Raw genomic sequence first — 23,159 nt, forward strand, 5'->3', positions numbered from 1 at the left:
GCTGTTATTGCAAATTCCTCTCGATTCGTTCCCCGTCCGCTTTTCCCCCGTGCGATTGCCTGCCTCTATCCTGCACTCCTCTGAGGCCACCCCGGGGGCAATTTTCCCCCTTTCCGACCGGTTCACGTTGATGGCATGTCCTGAACCTTGTGGGTAATCTTTGATCTTGACCTTGCTCTGTACGTAGCCTGCTTTGGTGTAAAAGACCGCGTTATCTCGTCATAGGTTCGGGGCTAATTGGTCATGCTTCAGCCTTTGCTATTTCTTCAGCCAACACTGTTACTAGGCTGTAAACTTGATACCCATTCAAAAGCTTCCCCGAGCAGTAGTTCACGTAAGCTATTCCGTTAGGTGCAAGAATTTATGCAAAAGAAGAAAATTGCGCTTAAGCGCTGCTTCTAAGGCGAAGTTTCCTTTTTTAGCGGGATTGTGGCTGCATAATTAGTGGCATAACACATTTTAATTTCGTGATTTAACCACTGCATCCATTTGCTATTACTTTTCATGGAATGTGCTGAAAGGTAGTTAATTCAAATGCTTATTTACGGTTAGTTAGATTGAAAAATCACTCTAAGCCTTGCCCATGTAACTCATTCAGGGCCTTGCCTTGCCCTCCTTCCTTTCAATCTGTCCTCCCACGATTGTACATTGGCCGCATCATTAGGCCATCATGTCCTATAATGTGGCCAACTAAGTTGTCCCGTATTCTTTTCATGGTTTTTCCTTACGACTTCTCTATTCTCTCACTCTTCTTAGTCTTAGCCATCATTACTTCAATCGGTCAACCCATTTTATCTTCATGATTCTTCGGTAACACCACATTTTTAATGCTTCCACTCTTGAATTCTCTGCTGCTATCAATGTCCAAACCTCGCTTCCATAGAGAAACATGCTCCATATGTAGCATCTAAATCTACACAATACCCTGCGAGCCACCTCTAGGGTGTTTGGCAGGGGGTGATAATAAAATTAAGAAACTACACTACAAGTCATGCAATCTATTTATGAATTTATCGCTGCCGTTATAATCTCTTATTGATCGTGGAAAAAAAGACATTCTGAACCTGTCTGTTTTACAATCTATCTCTCTTATTTTATTCATATGATCTGATCTTCCGTAGTATGTTGGCGTCCGTAAGATATGGTTAACTTCGTTAGAAAAGACACTGCTCTTAAATTTACATAAAGGTTTAGTCTACTTTTAAATCTACGGTCTGGCAGAGATTCCCATCCGAGTTTATCTTAGAGGTCAGTTACACTAACAACACTATCGTAACGACCTTTCACTCTGTTTTCAGAAGTTATTGACGTCATAGGAGACCTGACTCCTTTACTTGGCCAGGTACGAAATTTCTTTGAGGAAAGTAATCGTTGATGATAGCGTAAATAGCAATGAACCACGCGAGATCGATGCGCAGGGCCCAGGAATAACGAAGACGAGGTGACCCGCTCGGCATGAGTTCGTTATGTCATTACCTTGTCTGCATAAGGACCGTCGGCTGGGCCGTCAACTCTTTCCTCGGTTAGATCGAGGAGAAGGAGACGGATCAAAAGAAGGATAAATTCGGGTCTCATAATATTTTATTCTTAATCAGCTACGAAATAAAATTGGTGAACGACCCAATTTCTTCTCTTCCCCGGAGATGACTTCCTTTTCCAATCGAAATATCAATTTTTGGAACATAACCCTCCCCAATTACAATTGAAATTTGGACGTATATATCTTGTATTAATTCAATTTTTACTAAAACCTAACATTCGAGTAAAATGTGAACACCACCGAGTATTTTTCTTCCTATTTTATTTATATGCGCAACGTCTTACGTCGAATGGATTGATTGATTGATTGATTGGCTACAATCCCCTTTGCTCTCCAAATGCGCCAGTTTGTTGCCTTATCTCCATTTTTGGGAAGGCATTGCGGAAAAAAATTGAAAGAAAAATAATACCAAGTGCGACTTTCGGCTGGTAAAAAAAAGTTCCTTTTCGCAGTGTGTGCCCTTCCAGCTGTCAGTCGAGGCGAATTCTTTAGCATTGCCCTCTCATTCCGACCTTTTCCTTCGAGCAGCCTTGCTCCCCAGGGTGTTTTTTGTGGCTTTTAAATACGCATTCAAAATCCATCCGTTTGTAATTTGTGAAACTAGCCTTCTTTCCAACTCATCAATTCAAAAAGGCCATCGCTCGGGGCGGTCCCGATTTTTTTGTTCAGTGCCGTAGACGTTGATTAATATTTATCGCCGTGCCTCGAGCGAAAAATGAATGAGTACAAAATTCTTCTTCTTGAAGGAGCATTAAAAATTGGATAAAATTCGGAGAGATAGATGAACGATATGAACGGTAACATCGGTTGCTGACGACGAAGATGTATTTCTCGCTGCATTCGATTGTGATGGCGTGGGCACTTCGGGTTTTTTCCTCTCAAGTTTTTGGGTTGAATTTTATCAAAGGATTTCCCGGAAAATAAAAAAATAAAATTTTTCCACCGGTGTAGAGATACCTAACTTATTTCACTCATTTCCATGTATATTTATGTGTAATGCGAGAATAGCTGATTCGAACCGTCTTCAAAGTTTTGCGCTGTGAATTTTGAATTTTATACGTGCACCAAGAATGAAATTCGACATAAAAAAGTCATTTGGTCTATCCGGGATTTGAAGCCATATTTCCCCATTGAAGTCTAGGTATGGCTGTGGCTAAGTCTGGTGTGAGCTCTACCCTCACCTATCCGAGCCAACTTATGGGTTGAACCACTGAATGAGTGTCATTTAGCGGATAGTCTTTTCTGCGGACTTGCCGCGACGCTTACCATTGGAAATAATTCTCCTGGAACGGGAATCGAACCGCAGGCGTTGAGTTGTCCCCTCATCTGCCACATTTACCGCCAAACGCTGTCCTAATGCAGGTGTGAGGTTAACATTTGCATAGTGGCTTCTATGAAACCCATTTTCTCTCGCGTTGCCATTCTAAATGGGCTTCAAGGGCCTAATACCAAAGAGTGGTTTCAAACAAATCAAAGTTTTTTTTCAGATAGGACGATTCCAATTCGTTCAAAGTATTTCTCTTCATGAATGACGTAAAAAAATATTCCGATTATGACCATACAAATTTTCTACAGAGAACCTAATACTCTGGATAGCTCTGGGTGAAGGATAGGAACAGTATAAGCTTCCGCTTCTTCTTCATAACAGTCACAAACGAATGGATAACATTTTAGATTATTCCAATTACAACACTTTATAACATACATATATATGTATATATTCAGAGTAGTGCATACTAGCATGTGTAGAGGCGTTTATGTCAGTAGATTTTGCTTTTTATGATATTTTTACACGTGGGTGGCAGCATTCGTATGATTATTCTTCCGAATTAAAATTTTTGCAATTTTTACGCTAAAAGGTTATTCATGGAATGTATACCTGGCATCCTTAAAATAAAATTTAGCTTGTGTAAAAATATTCACTGTTTTTTGCTCATTTTAAGCTTAGCTGTGACGTACGCAAGCAACACTTTCTCGTATTTTCTTGTCTCGATAATATAACGTCACAATAACTTCGATTGGAAAAAAATCTTCCTTCACGATACTTACCTGAGGGTTATACAATGTACAAATTGTTCCAGTGTGGCCTCCTATATAAATAGATGCATTGAAATGTGATTTTGTACTCGATTTTGAACTTTTTTACTTCGTATTTACCTTCAGAATATAGAAAGTGGCAGTTCTGAGGGAAATAAAACACGATGGAGGTTTTTACCATTCAATGACATCATTGACAGTGGAAATTGAAGATGCAAGGTTTTTTTTTGCTTTTAGCCCATTCTCTGATTAAAACTGATTCTTCGTTGCAGTATAAAAATGATATTTCCGGAATACTCTGGAGCAGTAAAATTTCTATGTTCTTTCCGCCACGCAGGAAATTTTGCTCAATCGCTTTAAAATAAATGGGTGTGCACATAATCCCAAGCGAACTTATTTATAAGGCACAATTCCCAGTTGGCGAAATATTTCATGAAAATACTAATCCAAACTATATTTGCTGATTCCATGCCAGTTTTCGCCAGACCTTAACCAACATTTCTTCTTTCCTGTTGCCTTGTTCAAGATTTTTTTTTTTCAAATATTCATATGTTTTATATACTTTTTAATAATTGTTATAATGATCGGCCGACTACGTGAAAAGTATAGGCAGAGTTTTCGGGTTTTCTACCAAGAATTCTTCATACAATCTTCCTACGGGAAGAATTCTTTCCAGCAATGCTTTTTAATAATTGTTATTATTACCACCGACTACGTCAAAAGTGTTGGCAGAGTTTTCGGGTTTTCTACCAAGAATTCTTCATACAATCTTCCTACGGGAAGAATTCTTTCCAGCAATGCTTTTTAATAATTGTTATTATTACCACCGACTACGTCAAAAGTGTTGGCAGAGTTTTCGGGTTTTTTACCAAGAATTCTTCATACAATCTTCCTACAGGAAGAATTCTTTCCAGCAATACTTAATAATAATCGTTTTTATGACCGGCCACTACGACCAAAGTATAGGGAGAGTTTTCGGGTTTTCTACCAAGAATTCTTCATACAGTCTTCCTACGGGAAGAAGAATCTTTCCAGAAAGAATTCTTCCCACAGTCAACTCTCCTGAGAAACTTCCTGAGATACTGTCTGATATATCGTAAGGTCAATGATGCTCCCTTCCTCGTACATATGGCTTCCCGAATCAACTGGAGATATTCGGAGCGAAATGCAGGAACGTTTTGTGAAATGGAAAATGTGCCTGTGTAGCGTGTTCCTTTTTTCAACTCTCCTCTTCCATCGAGAATATGAACCGTCGCCCAGGAGTACCTCCTCCACTCCATCCATGTCTTGTACCTTGAGAACCGATGGGGTGAAATTGATAACCGCCTTGATTTTCATTTTAACTAATGGAAACTTATTCCCTGGATGCAATTCATTATTCAGATGGGGGGCAATTCGTCAAGTGAGTGATGTGGTGTGAGGGGGTGGGGTGGAGGGGAAGTTGAGGGGAGGGAGTGAATACGGATAATGTAGGGGTGGGAGGGGATAACATCCCCCTGCGGAGAGCCACGAAATTCGTTTGCTTTTACGAAAGATGGGTGACGAGACTAAAGTGATAATTACTTTTTTTCTCCAGTTCTGCGGCTCTTGTTTAATTCTTTTTTATAGAAAGTATTTGACCAATTTGGGTTCGTCTTATTTTTTATTAAATCTTCTATGTCTTGGAGTATTATCAGGTTTTTATAAGCCATCGCTAACCTAAGTTAGCGAAGAAGTTAATGTATGACGCAACTATATTAGCAATACCTTCTAAAGGCGAACTAGTATTAGCTGTTGTGAGTAGCTAGCCTTTTGTGACAAAAATGAGGAATAGATCCACAGGGAATTAATCTGGTTTCTAATAACGGTCGCTAACTTAAGTAGGCAGACTTTAAGAGTAGGTTAGGTCAGACTTTAGGTAGGGAATGAATTCGCATCTAACACTCTGATAGCATCAAATTCGTATGGTTAGCTAAATTTACCGGTGGCTAACTTGAAGCGAAGAAAGAACAAGCATAAATGCCTAGAAATCTATGCCGTTCCTAAGGGCCGGGTGCTTAATGCAATTGGAATGGCTTTTTGCGACGCAACAACCGATGCTAGCGCGTAACTTTCAGAGATTCGTTCAACGCTGATGTCGAGTCAGTTAACCTTCCCATGTTTACGTGTTTCTTTTTCGCCTATCTTTCGCATGCCTCGGTTTGCCTATCTTTCGTGTTTGTTTGCCATTTCGTTGTTGCCTAAATAAAGCTATCATCTTCATAGTCGGTGTGATGAAGTTTCAACCTGCATTTTTAATTTTTTTGCGCATTTATCTCTTCTCCCATTCCTCTTTGGACTTTGTGATTACTAGCTCGGTCGATTACCTTCATCAATCTTCCGTAGCATCACATATATTGCATGAGCTTTTAAGAACAGTTATCTTTCAGAGCGACTCGGTGAATGTCATCTTAGAATCTCAATATATTTATCGGCCTGACAGCGAGAAAATGTGAGAGTTTGAGTCAGTTTGTTGAGAAAATTATGCTGAAAGGATAAGCGTAGTATTTTTATCCTGGGACAATGAAGAACTTGATTGAATATTTGGTGGGACAACAACATATGACTTCAGCGCGCACCTTCTTTTTATTGTAAACGGGTGGTGTTGTAACAATCCCCACCATGCTCCTATTAAGGTGGCTCTTCCAAGACCTGGCGCAGTAGTTCTGTAAATCCCCATAAAACACTATATCACGGTCAGCCTGGGAATTCCCTTGAGCCATTACTTTTTAAGGTAACTAAGGATTGTGCTTCCGTACTTTTAAAAAGTAAAATTTTCAACCATTAATAATGAGTTTTCTGTTAAGAGAATTATTTTCCAGCATTGCAACTACTGAGGTTTGACTCCTTAGATATTTGCAAAATGGCATCATCTTTCAATCTGAAACCAAATTGCCAAATTATTGAAAGGGCCTCTACTAAACATCCAGAAATGAATAGAAGAATGTCAGAAAATAGAGTCATCAAAATAAAAAAAAACAAAATGCAAGCAACATCTGCATACAAAAACTGGTCGTAGTAATTTGAGTGTGGAAATTTAGTGGATAAAACGTGGTATAAAAGTAACTCCTGTAGGTGGGACATCCCACTGAGATGTGCTTGAAATTCATCCTAATATCAAGGAAATAAGACGACTCTTTTTCACTAATTTCAGCGTACTTGATGATGGCGTAACAGCTGGATTTCGTTTCACGGATTGATATCTTTATGGAAATCGGTCATCTCATATCCTTGCCATGGAAACGTATTATGTACATAAACCATCGCCCTAATAAGGAATTTAGCCTAATTCTTATTCAAGTCTCATTCTTATTGGGTCCGTGCAAACAGAAGGGTCGAATGAATTTCTCTTTTCTGATTTCTCCTCCTCTCCGAAAAACCCTTCCCTTCGCTATCGAATCCATTCATCCAGAGCCAAGGTTATCATTCTGTCTTTTTTATGTCGGCCCACGTCTTCAACTCTGCGAGAGCTCTTCGTCTCTTACAATTCAAACGAGTTTTTCATCAGTCATCCCATTTATATGTTAATTCTGTTCTCCTTTTCATGTGAATATCTTTCTTTGCAATTTCGATGCTGCATTTTCTCTTTTAATCAGCCAGCTCCATTGTACTGGGTGATGAATTTTCTTTCCCACTCTGTCTCACTGTTTTTGTCATCCATTTTAAGGTTAGAATTTAACCATACTAGAAATATTTATTAGTGCCTTCTTTTGGTAGTAAGGATGAATAAAGTAACAGAAAATTGGATTAAATAATATCTTTTCCTTCCCATTGGCTCAAATAGGCGTCATTGTTGCAATTCACGTAAAATTATTTTGTTTTGTGATGCTTTTCGTGCTCCAAACGTGCGTATTATATAGCTAATGTATTGGAGGATACTTTGGTTAGCCATCCAGTAACTCTGCTTTACATTTACTATTGAATTTTTTATCTATTCCCAGTGATATTGACTTTTTTGCAGCATTGAGCAATCAAATCCCTAAACGCGACTGCTTTCATTTCGATAAAAAGTCAAGGAACTTTTAAAAATTATGGTTGCATATCAGGGAAAATTTAGGGAAATTGAAAATGGAATTGTTAGGAAGCCTGGGAATATCATTCACGGCAGTCCTGTGATGTGAGCCCTTACATTTTTTTTTTCAAATAAGTGATTCGACTTTCATTGATAGATGTCCTAGCATTGCTATATTTTTTACATTGAATTGTTATACATACGGATATTTCAGAGAAATTTGTATCACACTATGACATTGGTGAGCGAGAATTTTTTTTTAAATGGCTGCCTGTACGAGAAATATCGCATACAATTTGTTTCTGACCTTCAAATTCCTTAAGCCTGCACCAATATATATTTCAAATCTTTTCATCCAACTGCGTCTAGATTCTGGAACTCTCTTCCGCCAAATATGAAGGCGTCACAATCACATCAGTCGTTTAAAAGAAGGCTATACTCCTATTTGAAGTCTGGGGTTTAATTCAGTCTCCTCAACTCATTAGAGTCATCATCTTAAAGTTGTGATGTTATCAAAACTCTCTACATAAATGTGTATATGTATGTGTGTGTGTTCATTACTGTCTAAGTTAAAACTTATATTTTTGTGTTATTAGTATTAAATATTTTACATTTTTTGTATAAATATCTACTACTTGTTAGCCGAGCAATAATCTCCATAATGCCTTATTTTTGTGAAAGTGCTTTTTATTAAGAGTAGAACATTTCCCGTGTTTTCTATTTTTTGCTCTCATAGATTTTACTTAGAGCATAATAAAAATATTCAATACAATCATAGGCATCGCTGCGCTCCTTCACGGGGGAGCGTTTTTAAATCTTCTCAGTTGCTAAGTGGGTAGTTCTTTTTCCTCGCACTGGAGGCGCGGCCGTCGTGTGTTGCGCTCTCCCCCATTCATCTTTGGTGGCTCCCTCTTCCGGGGCCGTCCAAACAGACCTCCGCTCCCTCCTGCACTGCGATTGAGAGACGATAGAATTCGGTCAGTCGAGAGGAAAGCGGAAAGAGATCTTCAACTATTGGAGCGGTTTTATCGAGTGCACTAGAGTCCGTTGATCCGTTATATTACTCCGCGAGTGCTCTTGATAGCTCCATTTTGTCGATGTATGTTGAGAGTGCCCGTTAAGAGAGTGACTTCATTCATTCCCATACACCTTTATACTCTCCGCAACGTGCTCTCAGGGAAATCGTACATTTTATCGCAGTCTAGTTAATCCTCCATCGTTTGAAACTTATGGAGGAACTATCAACCACTTCTTCTTTTCCAGCTTTTTGGACTCTTTCTTGTTACCCTTGAAGAATTATTTCGACGTTTTTTTGCTAGCATTTTCAGGAATCATTAATTCCTGTGTTTAAAAAATGTAAGCAACAAACTTTCTAAGTGTAATAAACATTCTTTTTGGCTTGAGGTTTGAGAAGTAAAAAATGCATACCCTTCCATCGATGATTTAACAACAGATATCAGCCACTAATGGATTACAAGTCAATACAAACGATGTAAGGCCTTTTTTGTTATTTTTTTATGAAATCATTCAAAATTAAATTTTCAATCCCGTCTCTGATATCATGGGCGTAAGAAATACTCTAGGGTCATAGTAACCCAAGAATAAGGTAATTTAATAAAACTCTTTGCCCTGGCAGTACGTTTTTCGATGTGCGCCAGCCATTATATCATTTTATTTAATTAACACCAAAACATAAATATTGAGGAAATATATTAGTAAAGTTAGGATATGTAAGGGATAAGGATGCAAATAAGTTCATGTGCAGTATATTGAATGCTACGTATTTGCTTCGCCGACTAATTTACTTATTCTTTTTCTTTTCAGAACCTGAAAAATCAGATAATGACAACCAATCTCTGGGTGGAACAGGTAAGAAACTAAGAATTTTTTTAATTCGATTCAATTCAATATTTTGTGTACTCTTAAGAAGTTCAGTCCTTTCGAGTAGAACGCAAAATTGCAGTGTGAATAATTAAACTTTCCAGCAATATCAAGTGGGTTGAAATCTACCAAAATATTCATTTAAGGTTCTTTTAAAAATTGTTGCAAAAAGGGAACATTTTGCTTCAATCCGTCGCGATTAGCTACGGTTGGATATCACTCCATCCGAAAATTTATTATCTCCTACCCATAATTACACGACTCCTAAGTTAGTCTTTTGTATATATCATCTCATTAAGTTAGTTCTCCGAGTTGGTGAAGTATTCTCTCGAAAAAGATATCTTGCGTTATGAGTTAGTTTGAGGAGCGGTGTGGGTTTAATCGCCTACACTTCAGCCTAATTACATTCGCTGTAATGGTCTAATGTAACTTTATGGATGGTCTGAGCTGATGAATGAGAAAATATATTTCCTTCCTTAAAGAAAACTTCTAATATAATTTAAAATGGTCTATGAAATCCAGGTAAGTTGTCACTGATTATGACTAAGTGGTTTATTCAGCATGAGCACATCGTCAGCTGTAAATCAGTTAAAAAATGACTAACTACTACCTTAGATGAGTCAAAATTGATTAGTAAGCTGTTATTTCGTGATAAAAGATCGTAAATTTTCGCTGCTAATCCTATCGATAAAAACTTCTCGGGTTTGATACCGAGTGAGGCTGATTTTTTTCGTGCGTTGCGTAGTGGGTTATATTCCAGGAGATTATATCCTTATCATTGCTCTCACTTGTATTGCAGGAAAAGTAAACACTATTGAAATACGATGCATTTTTTATAACGGTATCTCTAATTTTTGTGGGATTTTCACGGTTTTAAGAGGTTTAATTTTCGTAATATTGTTTAGCTCTTCATTTGGAAACGTTTTCGTAACAATCTCACAATAATTTATTAATATTTAAGTGTAAATCTATACAATCAGTTTTGACCATGGATTTCTACCTTAACAAATCAAATATTCATTTATGACTCCAAATCCTGCATATTTTGTTCCTACGGTTCTCATATAATTTGAATAGATTTATATGCTTATTATTGTCCCTTTAATGTACTGTAATCGCCTTAATAATTAATGAGCACTGAATGTAACGTATCCATCGTTGATAAGCGCATTGGTAAGTTTTTCTCACCGACAGTGGCTTGGTAAGTCTGGAGATCATATACACAGTGTGCACCTGAGAAGTCATCGCCTCGTTTGTTTAACCCAGCCTGAAATTCGTTTAGGAGAAGATGCCTAAATGGTGTAGTTGGCGGTAAACTAAACCGGCAGTATAGAGATCTGGGTTCAATTTCCGGCAAAGCCTTGTGATGTTTTGATAACGGATTCCATTGCATAAAACCCCTAACGTTGCCGTCTTACTACCCATGTCCCCGAAATACTTCCGAATGTCTCGTCTGGTTTATTTCTTTCGCGTCCTTTTGTCGTTAGGGTGAGTGATTAGGAGGGAGTATTAGCCTGACAGTTGATACTTCCGAGGTTTCCCTTGTTTCATCGTCCCATTCTCATCCATTGCACCCATCAAGGCAGCAGGACAACCGTGACTGATATCCTAACTAACTCGTTTCGAGTTCTTTGGAAATAGTGGCATCGGAAAATTGGCTGTGTTGTTTTCTTGTCCACTTTTTATGCATTGCAATATAATGCTCATTTTTTATGTTTGACTGAACTTACCATTCTTATTTCAAACTGAATGAGAAGGTTATCAAAAAGTAACCGATCAGCGTCAAATTCAATGTGGACTTTTGTAGTTTCAAGACATATTTACTAGTTTATGATAGAACCAAGTTATGTAGTGGATTATATTCCACATAAATTCAGTGTTTCACTCAGTACGATTGCATCTTAGTGGTAAAGAAGATGGAAATATGACAAGCTACTTCCGCAGTTGATTGAAAGTTAAAATTTGATTGGTGTGCTATTGTAACGACCGTTGTTTAGTAGGTTATATTATCTGACGTTTAGCAATTATAATGGCTATAATGTGCAAGAATTTCATGTGCATGTGGCTTTCAATTGAGGGCTGTATCGTAAAGGATGGAAGAGTAATATAGCAAGAGGCTTAACCGAAGAAGATGTAGGTTCACTCGTAGCCGGGGACATAGCGAGTTAACACCTATCTTCCTCCCTGTTAATGATTGCCTAAGACCATCGAAAAAGGGGCTTCGGGTATATTTTCATTTCAAATGAAATCAAAACTAGGATTTCATGTCTTCGGAGTAATTAATTGATTTTCCGATTCAAAATTTTCATTAAAAATAATTACCCACGAGGAAAAAAATCGAATTACCCTTTTATTCAATATTACTCTTATTTTCATCCCTATCTTTGGCAAGAGCGTGATAAGGGGAGGAAGATAACGACGATGGTTATGAATATCCATGATCATAGTGAAGTGCAATAGGCCTTATGAATCTGGCGAAAAAGGGATTTGAGTGTGAGAAACTGAGCTATCCGTTGTGGATGGCAAATTCCCTCCATGTAAACCAACCTTTAGTGAATGATAAATTGCTTTTATAGTTTTCACAATCAAGTCCCCTTGAGTTTTCAGTAGTATGAATGCAATATATCCCCGCCAAATCTTAAATTGTGAATCATTTTCTTACTACTCTAGAAATCTAATCAATACAAATTCCCATGAGGGAATAAAATATTGGGCTAAATATAAAGGCATGCTCCGTTTAGGCCTGCATAATTAGCTATAAAATCATCAAAAGAGAATTGTCAGTATCATTGAGTTCCTTTATTTCCGCATCTGTAATTAATGCTCTCTGAAGTTTGGATGTATATTTGAAATACTTTAACTTAAGATAATTACAAGTAGTTCTTACGAAGAAGGAAATGTATTCAGGCTATTTCAAACATAATTTGAATTGCAACAATTGAATCTACAAGATATCCAAATTAATTATTTAACTGATAGCTCCTACTTTATGTTCGCTAATTCAAGTGACTTCACCGGCCTTAAAAATCACCTGCGGCTGTCTGTAAGGTATTACTGCAAAAAAATGTATTCAGAACTTTATTTTTTACGAATCTGTCCTTCACCCATTTGTGTTCCTCCTTTGATTTTGATTTGGAGCAATAGCTCCGTCTAGGTAATCCGAGTGCGGGAATGAAATCAAGGACGGCTAAGATAGGCGCACCGAATGGAATTGACAGTTGCCTCGGCTTGGGCCTTTTAATTTTTGCTCGCGAGATTAATCCTGCCTCCGGAGCGAGGAGATATATCCTGGCGGGCATAAGGGGAAGAGTAATAGAGTAAGAGAAGCGTCTTCCTCAGGACTACTTCTTTGAGAGAAACTACCACCCGTGTCTGTTTGAGATTGCAGCGAATGTGGGGCCGCCTGGAGGGGAGAAGAATGTAGCGGGGGGGAAGAATGAAAGCGAATGCGACTCTCACCAATTTCGTCATGGAATGAGGGCGCACGTTCACTGCATTCACTTTTTTCCCCTCCCCTCCTTTTTCTACGCTTTCTTTCTCCTTTACTCTCCACCAAATTGCATTCTGGGTATCCCGAGGGAATGCCAGGCGCTCCTCCAATCTGTGCTCCATAACGCGCCGCGCTCTATCCTTACCTACTCGCCCAAGCTGGCATTCCATCCACTTAATAATAATAATAATTTCGTTTATTTTCGTGGGCTCTAGGACCCATGAGAAAATAAATGTACAGCTTACTACATTTTTCAGCATTGGTAGAAAAATAGAAGAAAAGAAGTAAATAAATAGAATTACAGACAAATGCAACCAGTGCAGATCGCCAAAAGCATGGAAAAAAGTTCAGCAAAACAATATTTTAAATAAATAAATAAATAATTGCACCTAAATTTAACAGACTAATTACAAGGATTTAAGGAGGTAATTCGTCATGATAATTATTATGTCAAACAAACATTTTTTTTAGAGAAACCATAACATTGGGACAGCACTGTGATTTAGCACAATTCTAAATTTAGTTAACCATTTAATCACATGTGTGTCAATAAAAATAGCAATAAAATAATGATAATTAGGCTAAACATGAATATAAACAAAAGAAATTCAACTTGATGCTAAGGAGGCATTTTTCAGAAACCCTTATGTGCTATGTTTAAATCTATTGATGTTTGTACTGCTTCTTATTTGGGCTGGGAGAGAGTTCCATATTCGTGAAGCCGTTACTACGGACGATTTGTTCATAAATAAATATAAAAGATGTGTTTCCTGAGTATTTAAATCTTAAACTCCGAATTCCTCCGAAACCAGAACTCTTATGACGTCACCAACTCATGAAGAGTGGGTGACATCTTCCGCGTTTTTTATTCTAACTCAAGACAAAAGGGATGAAAAAGACATTTTTTATCGTCTTCCACCGAACTTGTTCAATGAATTGCGATGTTTGATATCAAAGAACGTACTCATCAAGTCAAACCGCTGAGGAAATGTTATAGCGCGGCAAAGACCCTGAAAAAGGAAGTAAGGTCAGGTGGTGTAAGGACAGGGAAGAAATGGAGTGTGGAGGGGGGTAGTGAAATACGTGGAAGGAAGGTTGGATCTTTTATAATTGGCAATGGAAGAGGGCGGAAGAAAACAGCCGGAGAAGCGTCAACCCGCTCAGCATGAGCTTTTGACGTCATCTAATTATCTGCAAGAGGGTTACGGGTGCTGATTTTTGCTTCGAACATCTCGAAAAGTGCATTCCACCAAAGAGAGCATTCCACCAAAAGAAAGACCTGCTTACAGCGGGAAACATAAATATGGAAGTAAAGATACAATTTATGAGAACCTACATCTGGAGTATGCTCCTATACGGATGTGAGGCATGGGCAATGACCGAAGCGGAGAAAGAAAGGATACAGGCCTTCGAAATGTGGTGCTATAGAAGAATGATGAAGATCAAATGGATCGACCGAGTTAGTAACGAGAAAGTCCTAAGAAGAGTAGGTGAGAAGAGAAGCCTCATGAAAACCTTAATAAGAAGACGGAACAACCTTATAGGCCACACCTTGAGACATGATGGCCTGATGAAAGACATTCGTCGAGGGACAAGTAGGAGGCAAGAACGGAAAAGGAAGGCCTCGAACGAAATATATGGAACGAGTAAAGAAGGATGTGAAAGAGAAGAAATACGTAGGTGTGGGAAGATTAGCTGATAGGAGAATTGAGTGGAGAGCTGCGTCAAACCAATCCTAGGATTGTTGACAAGTGATGATGATCTCGAAAAGTGGGTGACGGATTCAGGAACAGATGAAAAACTTCTTGGCTTCATTTCTCAAACACTATTCGCATTCAACGATGAATTAAAAGTTGTGACTGACCCAATCCCTTGAATCCCTAAGGAAATATTGTTTTAGCGTGGTAAGGGTACAGCGTGACGATCCAAAAGGAATGGAGGCCAGGTGGTATATTTAAGAATTGGGAGCAAATGGAGGGGTTGGGTGGGATTATCGGTGCAAGGGTGTAAGGGCCGTCATTATAGAGCGTGTTGGGGGTGGCAATGGAGGAGGAGAGGGTGGGGGAGGGGGTTGGATGTCGTCAGATTGACGCAAAAGGCGGTGATTGATTTTCTCGATTCCTTGGCTAATTAGTTGGGTTACGAAATGATTTATTCACCGCTTTGATTGATGAAATGGCTGACGGGGTGGAGGGGGGGGGTTGGCTCCCCTCCTAAGGTACCCACCCTCTTGGGAGACCCTTGGAGAGGGAGGAGGGGAGGAGCGAGCGACCCCTACGAGAGTGGGGAGGGGGGGAGAAAGAGTGATGACGCCGAGCCAAGGCCAAACCAACCCCCTCCCCCAAACCCTCCAATCTATCATTCTTATAAATATGTAAAAAAACTAAATAAATAAAGATGAGAGGCCGTGTGCATTGGAATGGGTTGAGAGAAGTGATAGCATGGCCTCTTCTTCGGGGCAGGGGGAGGGTGCACAATTTGCCATTATTTGACTGATGCTCCCTCGGAGTTAAAATTATCCGGAGGTTAAATAGCGTTGGGGAGGATCGACCGCCTCATCGCAGCATGAGCGCATTTTTTGGCCTTTTGAGTCTTTTTTGTGCTCTAGTGGTGCTGTTAAAGCCAGCTCAGGGGCAATAAGTTGCCGTTGGAGTGCATATAATACCAATAGAAGACATAGTATTAATAATACTTCGTATAACATGATCAAGCACTTCAATAGCCGTAGAACCGTGAACTAGTTGATTTTTTGATTGATTTTGAGAAAAGGACTACTGAGTGATCGACGTTGTTGCACGAATATTGTAAGAATTTCTTCAACAAGCGCACATTAATTTGTTACGCTATTATTTATGCTAATATTTTATGTAATTTGTGAACTTTATCCACTTGAGTTAGCACTTAGTCAGAGCTATATTAGGGAATGAATAATTTCGTGCGTAGGGAAAGGTACATAATTTTACTATTCAGCCAAAATAACCTCCTAAATACCGCGTGAGCCTCGTACACATTACATCGTAATCTATTGAACTACTACGGTGAGGTGCAAGCCTTTGCTTTACGATTACTTTCACAAACACACAAGTGTACATGTGCATTTACTTTATTCGCTCTGTGAATTCGATTTTTTTCGTGAGCATTGAAAGAGCGGTCGCCGTTGCTTGTACTCCTTGTATATTTTTATCTATGCTACCTTGTTTTTATAATAGCATCAGTCTTCAAATTAGATATTTTTATGTCTATGCAAAATATGCTTGGATTATTGAATTAATATATTTTTGCATTTTTCCCTCTTTCCGTATATATAGGTTGATCGTATAATTGCGTTTTAATGTTAATCGAACTATCGATTGGCTAAATTCCGCCAGCCCTAGGTTATCTTATAAAAATCCATTTACCCTTTTTAATATTAGCACCAGAGTTATTTTTCTCTGCTGTATTAATTTTGGTTGTCAGATACCTGCAGTCATTTTTAAAATGGCATTTCATGAATTTTTTCATCCATCAGAACATCATACCAAAATTAAAACGTGATTCCTCAGGCTCCTAGTGCATATAGACTTGCGGTGACAGGACAGGAATCACGGAAAAAACTGCATTCTCAACTCAGCATTTAAGTCGGATAATGCTGATACCGGGATTCTCTCAACCCTTCCCAGATGGCGCAAATGAATTCAGCTGTCGGTCTTCCACCCAAATAGCATACCATACGGAAGAATGACCACTTACTTTGGACAATTATACGCTAGAGAAGGACAGGGTACAGAATCCGAGACAAAATAAATATTAATGATTATGATAAAATTATATGTGATTAATGTAATGGAGGGTTAAAATGAGGAAATTATTCCCCATAGATAAGTTAGGGGGCAGTTCAAGAGGTTAAAAAAAAGTCTTTTGTACCCAGCCTTAGGGATACAAAATAGGCTATTCATATCATTAATTCTTTATAAATATCTACAAATGAGGGTCATCCATTTTAAACATGCGACCATGTAACAGGAATTTAATTGGCAATATATGACTTCATGCTTTACAGATAATAGTTTTTAAAACGCGCATTATCCATGAGTATTGTAGCGAATCCAAGGAAGGAAATAGTTCACATTTTTGCCTCTAAAATCCGAAAGGAAACGTGTTTTTCTGAGCATAATTATTCAATTCAAAGCGAAAGCCAGAGGATAAGCAGAATTAATTAAATTACTCAGAAAGTGCGATCAAAACACATGGAGGACATACCTCATCATCTTATCCTGGGAATTTCATATCCTCTTCGCTTCTCGGAAGTGCCTTTCTCTAAATTTATTTCTAAATCCTCGACTGAGTCACTACAAATAGAAATTGAAACTATTAAATCCATCAGGTCGCTGCATAGATTTTGAATGCTCGTCATTTTACTCCATGCTTAGAATGATTTCATATTTAGAGCACGTTTTCATATGCTTTGATATCGCTAAACCGCTTAGTCGTCAATCGCGCAGGGAAGAAGTGAAAGGTGTGGACCAGCTGAATGTGAAATGCCGACTGGAAACGTATTGGAAAGGGATTACGACCTAAATGCGGAGCAGGGGTGTAGGGGGTGAATAGAGGGGAAGGGAGGAGTGGAGGGGGCTGTTTGGAGCGGAGATACGCGTTGAGATGATTACGCTGCGGAATTTAAAATAATGATAATAATTCCCCCCGCCACCACGGTGGCGCGCGCGTCGGATAGAGGGGAGAAATTCTCTCTTCCATGGGTTCAGCGGAGGATGTGCCCGCGGTCACAAATATATAAATGCATTTCCAACCAGAAGCAAATTTTGCCTCTGTGTATGAGTGTGTGCCTGCATATCTCCATTCCGTTTTGCGAGCTCGAATTTCCTCCCGTTTCCGTGTGTGTTGGTACATATGTAGTACCACTACGCGGCGCTCTTAATCCAAGGAAATATGTCTCCGTGCGGTATGGAAGTTTCGTTATTATTTTCCAGCCTTTTTGCAAGCGGAGAGCGTTTCCAGATTACTATTCCTTTACGGAAATGGGTCTAAAAACTTTCCGTGGAACAAACAAGAAACGAAATTCACCGCGCGTGATGAAGATACAACACGTATAGTAGTAGTTCCACGCTCTCCCGTTCTCCCAATTCGCGAAACGGAGAATAATGTGTGTGGTGGTGGAGTTGGTTCATTTTTTTCCGTACTCCCGAGTTCGTTTGAGCCTGTATGTGATCGTAATTTGCGCGGCGGCGTCGGATGGCAACAACAGTAGCCGTGGAGATAGCTACTCGGTTGATGAGATGCTTCTTGCTTTTAATATCTCCGTCCGGATGGGATGTTGAAGCAGCCAGCCTCACTGACTCTCTCCCTGTGTGTGTGGAGACCCCTCCCCCCAACACAAATGACACCGAGGGAAATGAAATCTACGAAGGCCTCCCTCCATCTCTCCTTCGGATTATCGGAGAATTTCTCATTCCTGGCGTGTGCACACTCACCGCCGTTCCCAACATCCGAATCCAATGGAAAGCTAAAAACCTTTATGAAGATGGCGCTGTGCGGGCGGACGAGCAGGTGGGCGTGACAGACAACAGATGGGAAGAGGACCGCACGTGCCTGCCTCCGAACGCCAGCCGAACGGCATCGAATGGGAAGTTTATGCGTCCAATATTGAAATTAGGAGTGGGCACAAAACGGTATAATTTGAAAAAAAGTTTATAACATGCCTAATGGGATTCAGTACGAAAATAAATCGTCGAACATCCGTATACGTTGATATTCCTTGCTGAAAAAATGTAACATCGTAAATTAAGGCGGGATGCAGCGATGTTTCCCGGGCTTCCACCACGTTGTTTGATGGCTGATGAGAAAATTTTCTCCAGGAATCTTGTCAACATCTTCAGTTCTGAAGGTTCAGCATTTTCAGGCCATTTCAATTTCCTGAAGACATTGGTAGAATTGCCGATTGAAACTTTTGTCGTGATCCGTCATAAAACGCGGGGGAAGGTCGGGAAGAATGACTAGGTCAATTTGGAACTGACCAAGAGAAAAATAAACATTTGCGGGGGCTTCACGCTAATTTTAACCCTTAACCAGTGGCGTGCAATTCTTGTTACACTACCAGTGACGTGTGGTCTGGGAGACCGTAATAAAACAAAAATTCATAAAACGTTGCAAAGTCATTTTTACTGCTTATTTTGATGTTTCCTTGACTGATTGACTGTTTGAAAAATTGTTCTTAATATTATGCATAGCCAATATGAACCAGTTTTCAATAAAAATGGTTATCTGAAACAGGATCAAAAAACTGATATCAAAAAACAGTTGAGTTATTATTATCGTACTTTTTTAAATTAAGTACTTAATTATCCACGTTATGCAGCTAAAAATGCTCTCTTACAAATTAATAACTATTATTATTCTTGATAAATCATTAAGATTTGTTTTAACAACTTTTTGAATCCTTTCCACCAGCATTACGTTTATCATTATTTTTTTCAATTAAGTGACGTGAGGTCTTACAGACCGTAAATCAAATTCAGTTGCAATTTTCAGTCATAAATAATGAGAACGTTGAATTTTAAGAATGCTTTGTCCTTATTTTACAAAATTGTGACGCTCACGAGGATTATAGATCTTTTGAAATAACAATTTTGAAAATATTCATAACTTTATAAACGCAACGGTCTCTCAGACCGTTGCGCACATCACCGATCACCAAGGGTTAACTGAAGACGCCAAAGGTACGACACCTCAGCACTTCGTCCAACAACCGCATATTTACGTTTGACGTATCCTGAGGGCTGTGATGTACCTAGAAGCAGTAGCTATAATTTTAGTTGACTGTCTCAGGCAGTGCTCACTGGAAGTTGCTAATATGCATGGTGAAATACGAGCGTAAACTCAACGTTTCATTTTAGCACTGACCTATTCGTGTATCGTCAGATATAAAATGGAACTGAGGTGCCAAAACGCCAGAAAATATTCAATTAAGAATGGTTCCTTTTACTCTTTTCCATTATGATAGTTTTAATTCTTCAAATAAAAAATTCTGGAGCGGAAATTGTCATTTTCTTCAATTTCCCCATGAATCTACTATTCCATTCTTTCAAATTCTCTTCCCTTCTACTAGCATGATTTTTGCTTTCTTGTCGTTAATTCTTCAAGTTTTAGTTTCAATGAAATATTATTCAAAATTACGTTTAAGCATGCGACTTAAAATATGCGTGTGTGTAATATAAATTTTGATTAAAGCATGCATGCAATCGATATATTTCAAATTCACTTTATCACTATTACCATTATTTTTGCTTTATTAGCGTTAATTCTTCAAGTTTTAGTTTCAATAAAATATTATTTACGAATTCGTTTAAATATTCTAGGTACTTACTTAAAATATACGAAGCGAATACGATGAATTTGTTTTTTTCCCCTGAGGGGAATTCAGGGAGATGGAAAAGTGGCGGATACAGAGAAATACCGCATTCCTTTATTTTTCCTCCCCGCTGTGCCGTTTCTCGAAAAGGAGGGACGCGCTTGGCCACGGGACGTCCCAAATGTCGAGAGAGTGAGTGACTGATTGCAATCTCTCGGTTTGGAGGAGGATGCGCGCCCTCTGAGGGACGCCTCGTGGCCAAGGCTACCTCCCTCCCTCTCCGTATTTATGACGAATGTCTGTGGCGATGGGCGCACGTGTATTTGTGTCGGTCCCCTTGCATGCTGTCAGCGAGGCATTTTGCGTCCTCAAAGCAGAAATGGGAGAGAGAGCCCTCGCGGACATTCCTTTGTTTTTGGGCAGATAAAAGAAATCCGTCTGTGTAGGAAGGAATTTCTTTTCCACACCGTTTCTGTGGTGAATGCATTTTTTTGCAACGGGTCCGTGAAAGCCGTAATGACTCCAGAAGTCGTTTTTGTGAGATATTAAAAAAAACGCTATTTTTGCTTCAACAATGCAGCAATGAAACTTCTTTAGATGAGGCACTGAGCATTCAAGATAAAATAAGGTTGATCTCATCTTGAGTCTTCAATTGCTCATAACTTTTCTTTAAACGTTGAACTTGTTTTTGCCTTACTTTATGCTTCATGCCAAATTTTGAAATATTTTATTTTCCAGATAAAAATATTTTTTTGTATCATGAGAAAAGTGCTCTAAAACTAGGTATGTTCATTTAATTGGATACCAATGGAAGGAATAGTTAAAAAAACTACATATTCCACGCTACACAATAGCAGAATATACTCTAAATTTGTTAATTATTAATTTAATGTGAGCCAATGCGAATTTAACCCACCAACTATTGAATTTACCGATATTTTGTTGCATATCGGCTACGAAATGCCTGATCAAGGCAATCTTTGAAGGAGAAATGGACTTAAAAACGACAAAGGAATGGCCCAAAATGGGTCATGCTGGAAAAGTAACTTAAAATGAAAAATGGAAGAAATGCGTAACTGCTTAGAGGTAGGCTGATAAGAGAGGAGATCCGCGTCAGACCGAAGTCCGGAGTGATGACCTATGGTGATTAAATTCCTCACAGGAAACAGCATTACCATTTCACCCCTCTAAAATCGCACCGAGTTGAAAATTTACCTAAATCGGTAAACTTACCTAAAGCTAATAATTTACCGAATTAGATCACACTCTCATCAAAATATTTACCTTAGTGCTACGTGTAGTTCTTTAATTTCTGTTACTCTTCATGTTTATATGTACGAGATTATTTTCCAGTTCTGAGAAATACCTTTCCGCTGAAGCGGCTCTCCGTAATACTTTATTAACCCATAAATGCACAGTGGGTCGTTTTGACCCACGGGATATAAAAAATCTTATTCCCTCTAATTTGAATTATTTGTCCACATTGTTGTTATTTTCGTCTTACAGGGAAGCAAGCGATTCATTCCTGAAGTAATATTTCCAAGGATACATGTTCAAATCATGGTAATGTGGACATGAAAAATTACTTCCCTTTACCACGATTTTCGAATAACTTTGGCGTGCAATGTAACCAAAATTTTCAAGCTCAATCATAATGACATGACATGCTACAATACTTTGTATACTAAAACTGATGATGGTAATGAATCTAAGAATCAAGTGATAAGTATTTTAAAAATTCTACTATGAAGTACCTACGCTGGTGTTTATTTTTGGCAATCACCCTGCTCACCTGCTTACCCCATCACTCGCTGGCTCACCCGGGACGACAGCTCCTCCAGGACACTGATCCCTCCAGCTTCCCGTATCCAGGCAACAGCGGGCGTGATCTCTGGAGCATTTGAGGGAGGGGGCGGGTGGGGGTAGGGGTCACGGTGTAGGGGGAGGGGGAGCCAGAGGTCGGAGGGGAGGGGGCGCTCTTTTCCGCTTTCGACTAGCGCGCCACTGCTGCCCTCTGGCGCCGAAATGGGAAACATGAGAGACAAGGGGAACAAGACGCGGGAACCTATTCCTTTTTAAGACGACATGAGGTGTCTTGGACCAAGGTGAGGCGGGGGCTGAGGCACTTATTAGGGAGCATTGATTTGGTATGCCAAATTGTTGGTGACCAACCCAATTGGGAGCCTGAATTGGGACATCCTAACACAAGTGTAGTCATCTGATGGACACGAAGTAAATGAAAAACAAGGGAAATACGGAATTATTATAGCAAATGATGAGCGGAACCATTTCCATTCCACATTACGCATAATATTTTGCTGTAAACGCTCTTGTGAAATTGTTTGTTTTCTGTATGTGATTATGAGTTTTGGATCTCGGAAAAGAGCCTTTTGTCATACTTTAAGCAATATTTTTGTTTTAGCAGTAGTGGAGAAGGCTTCTGACGGTTTCTAAAATTCGTAGCTTTAAAGTAATATTTAGTTTTTCACGTTTCTTTTGAAGGTCATTTTGTTTATAAAGTGCAAAACACTCCTCTTCGTTAGCAGCCATGTTTTACTTCCTCTGATTTCTTTCTGAAGACGCTTTCCATCCTTTGAATCATTGGAAAAGGATGCGCTCGTCAATGCCCAAATCTGTCGGCCAAGATGGGTGCCTAAAATCGCTCCCTTGTGCTGCCTAACGAATTGAGAGACCATTCCTAGATGGCGTCCTGCCCAAATCCTGGGATTGGGGTACCCAACTGGCGAACTAGGACACGGCTTTAATCATTTTTTGAATGACCGAAATTCTAATGCCACGGGGATATCTAGCGATTTGATCGATGGATTTTTCTTCC

General features: G+C 39.1%; 1 protein-coding gene across 1 annotated transcript in view; it reads left to right on the top strand.

Annotated features, from left to right (window-relative positions):
* The window catches only part of LOC124171649 (acetylcholine receptor subunit alpha-like), a 501,957-nt gene that overhangs the window by 299,847 nt on the left and 178,951 nt on the right, over positions 1 to 23,159 (top strand). The window contains exon 2 of the mRNA XM_046550909.1: positions 9,432 to 9,476. Within this exon, the coding sequence (XP_046406865.1) occupies positions 9,450 to 9,476 (27 nt within the window). The 5' untranslated portion in view covers positions 9,432 to 9,449. The remainder of the gene's footprint in view (positions 1 to 9,431; positions 9,477 to 23,159) is intronic.

Source organism: Ischnura elegans, chromosome 1, assembly GCF_921293095.1.
Source record: "Ischnura elegans chromosome 1, ioIscEleg1.1, whole genome shotgun sequence".
In the NCBI taxonomy this organism is placed as follows: Eukaryota; Metazoa; Arthropoda; class Insecta; order Odonata; family Coenagrionidae; genus Ischnura; species Ischnura elegans.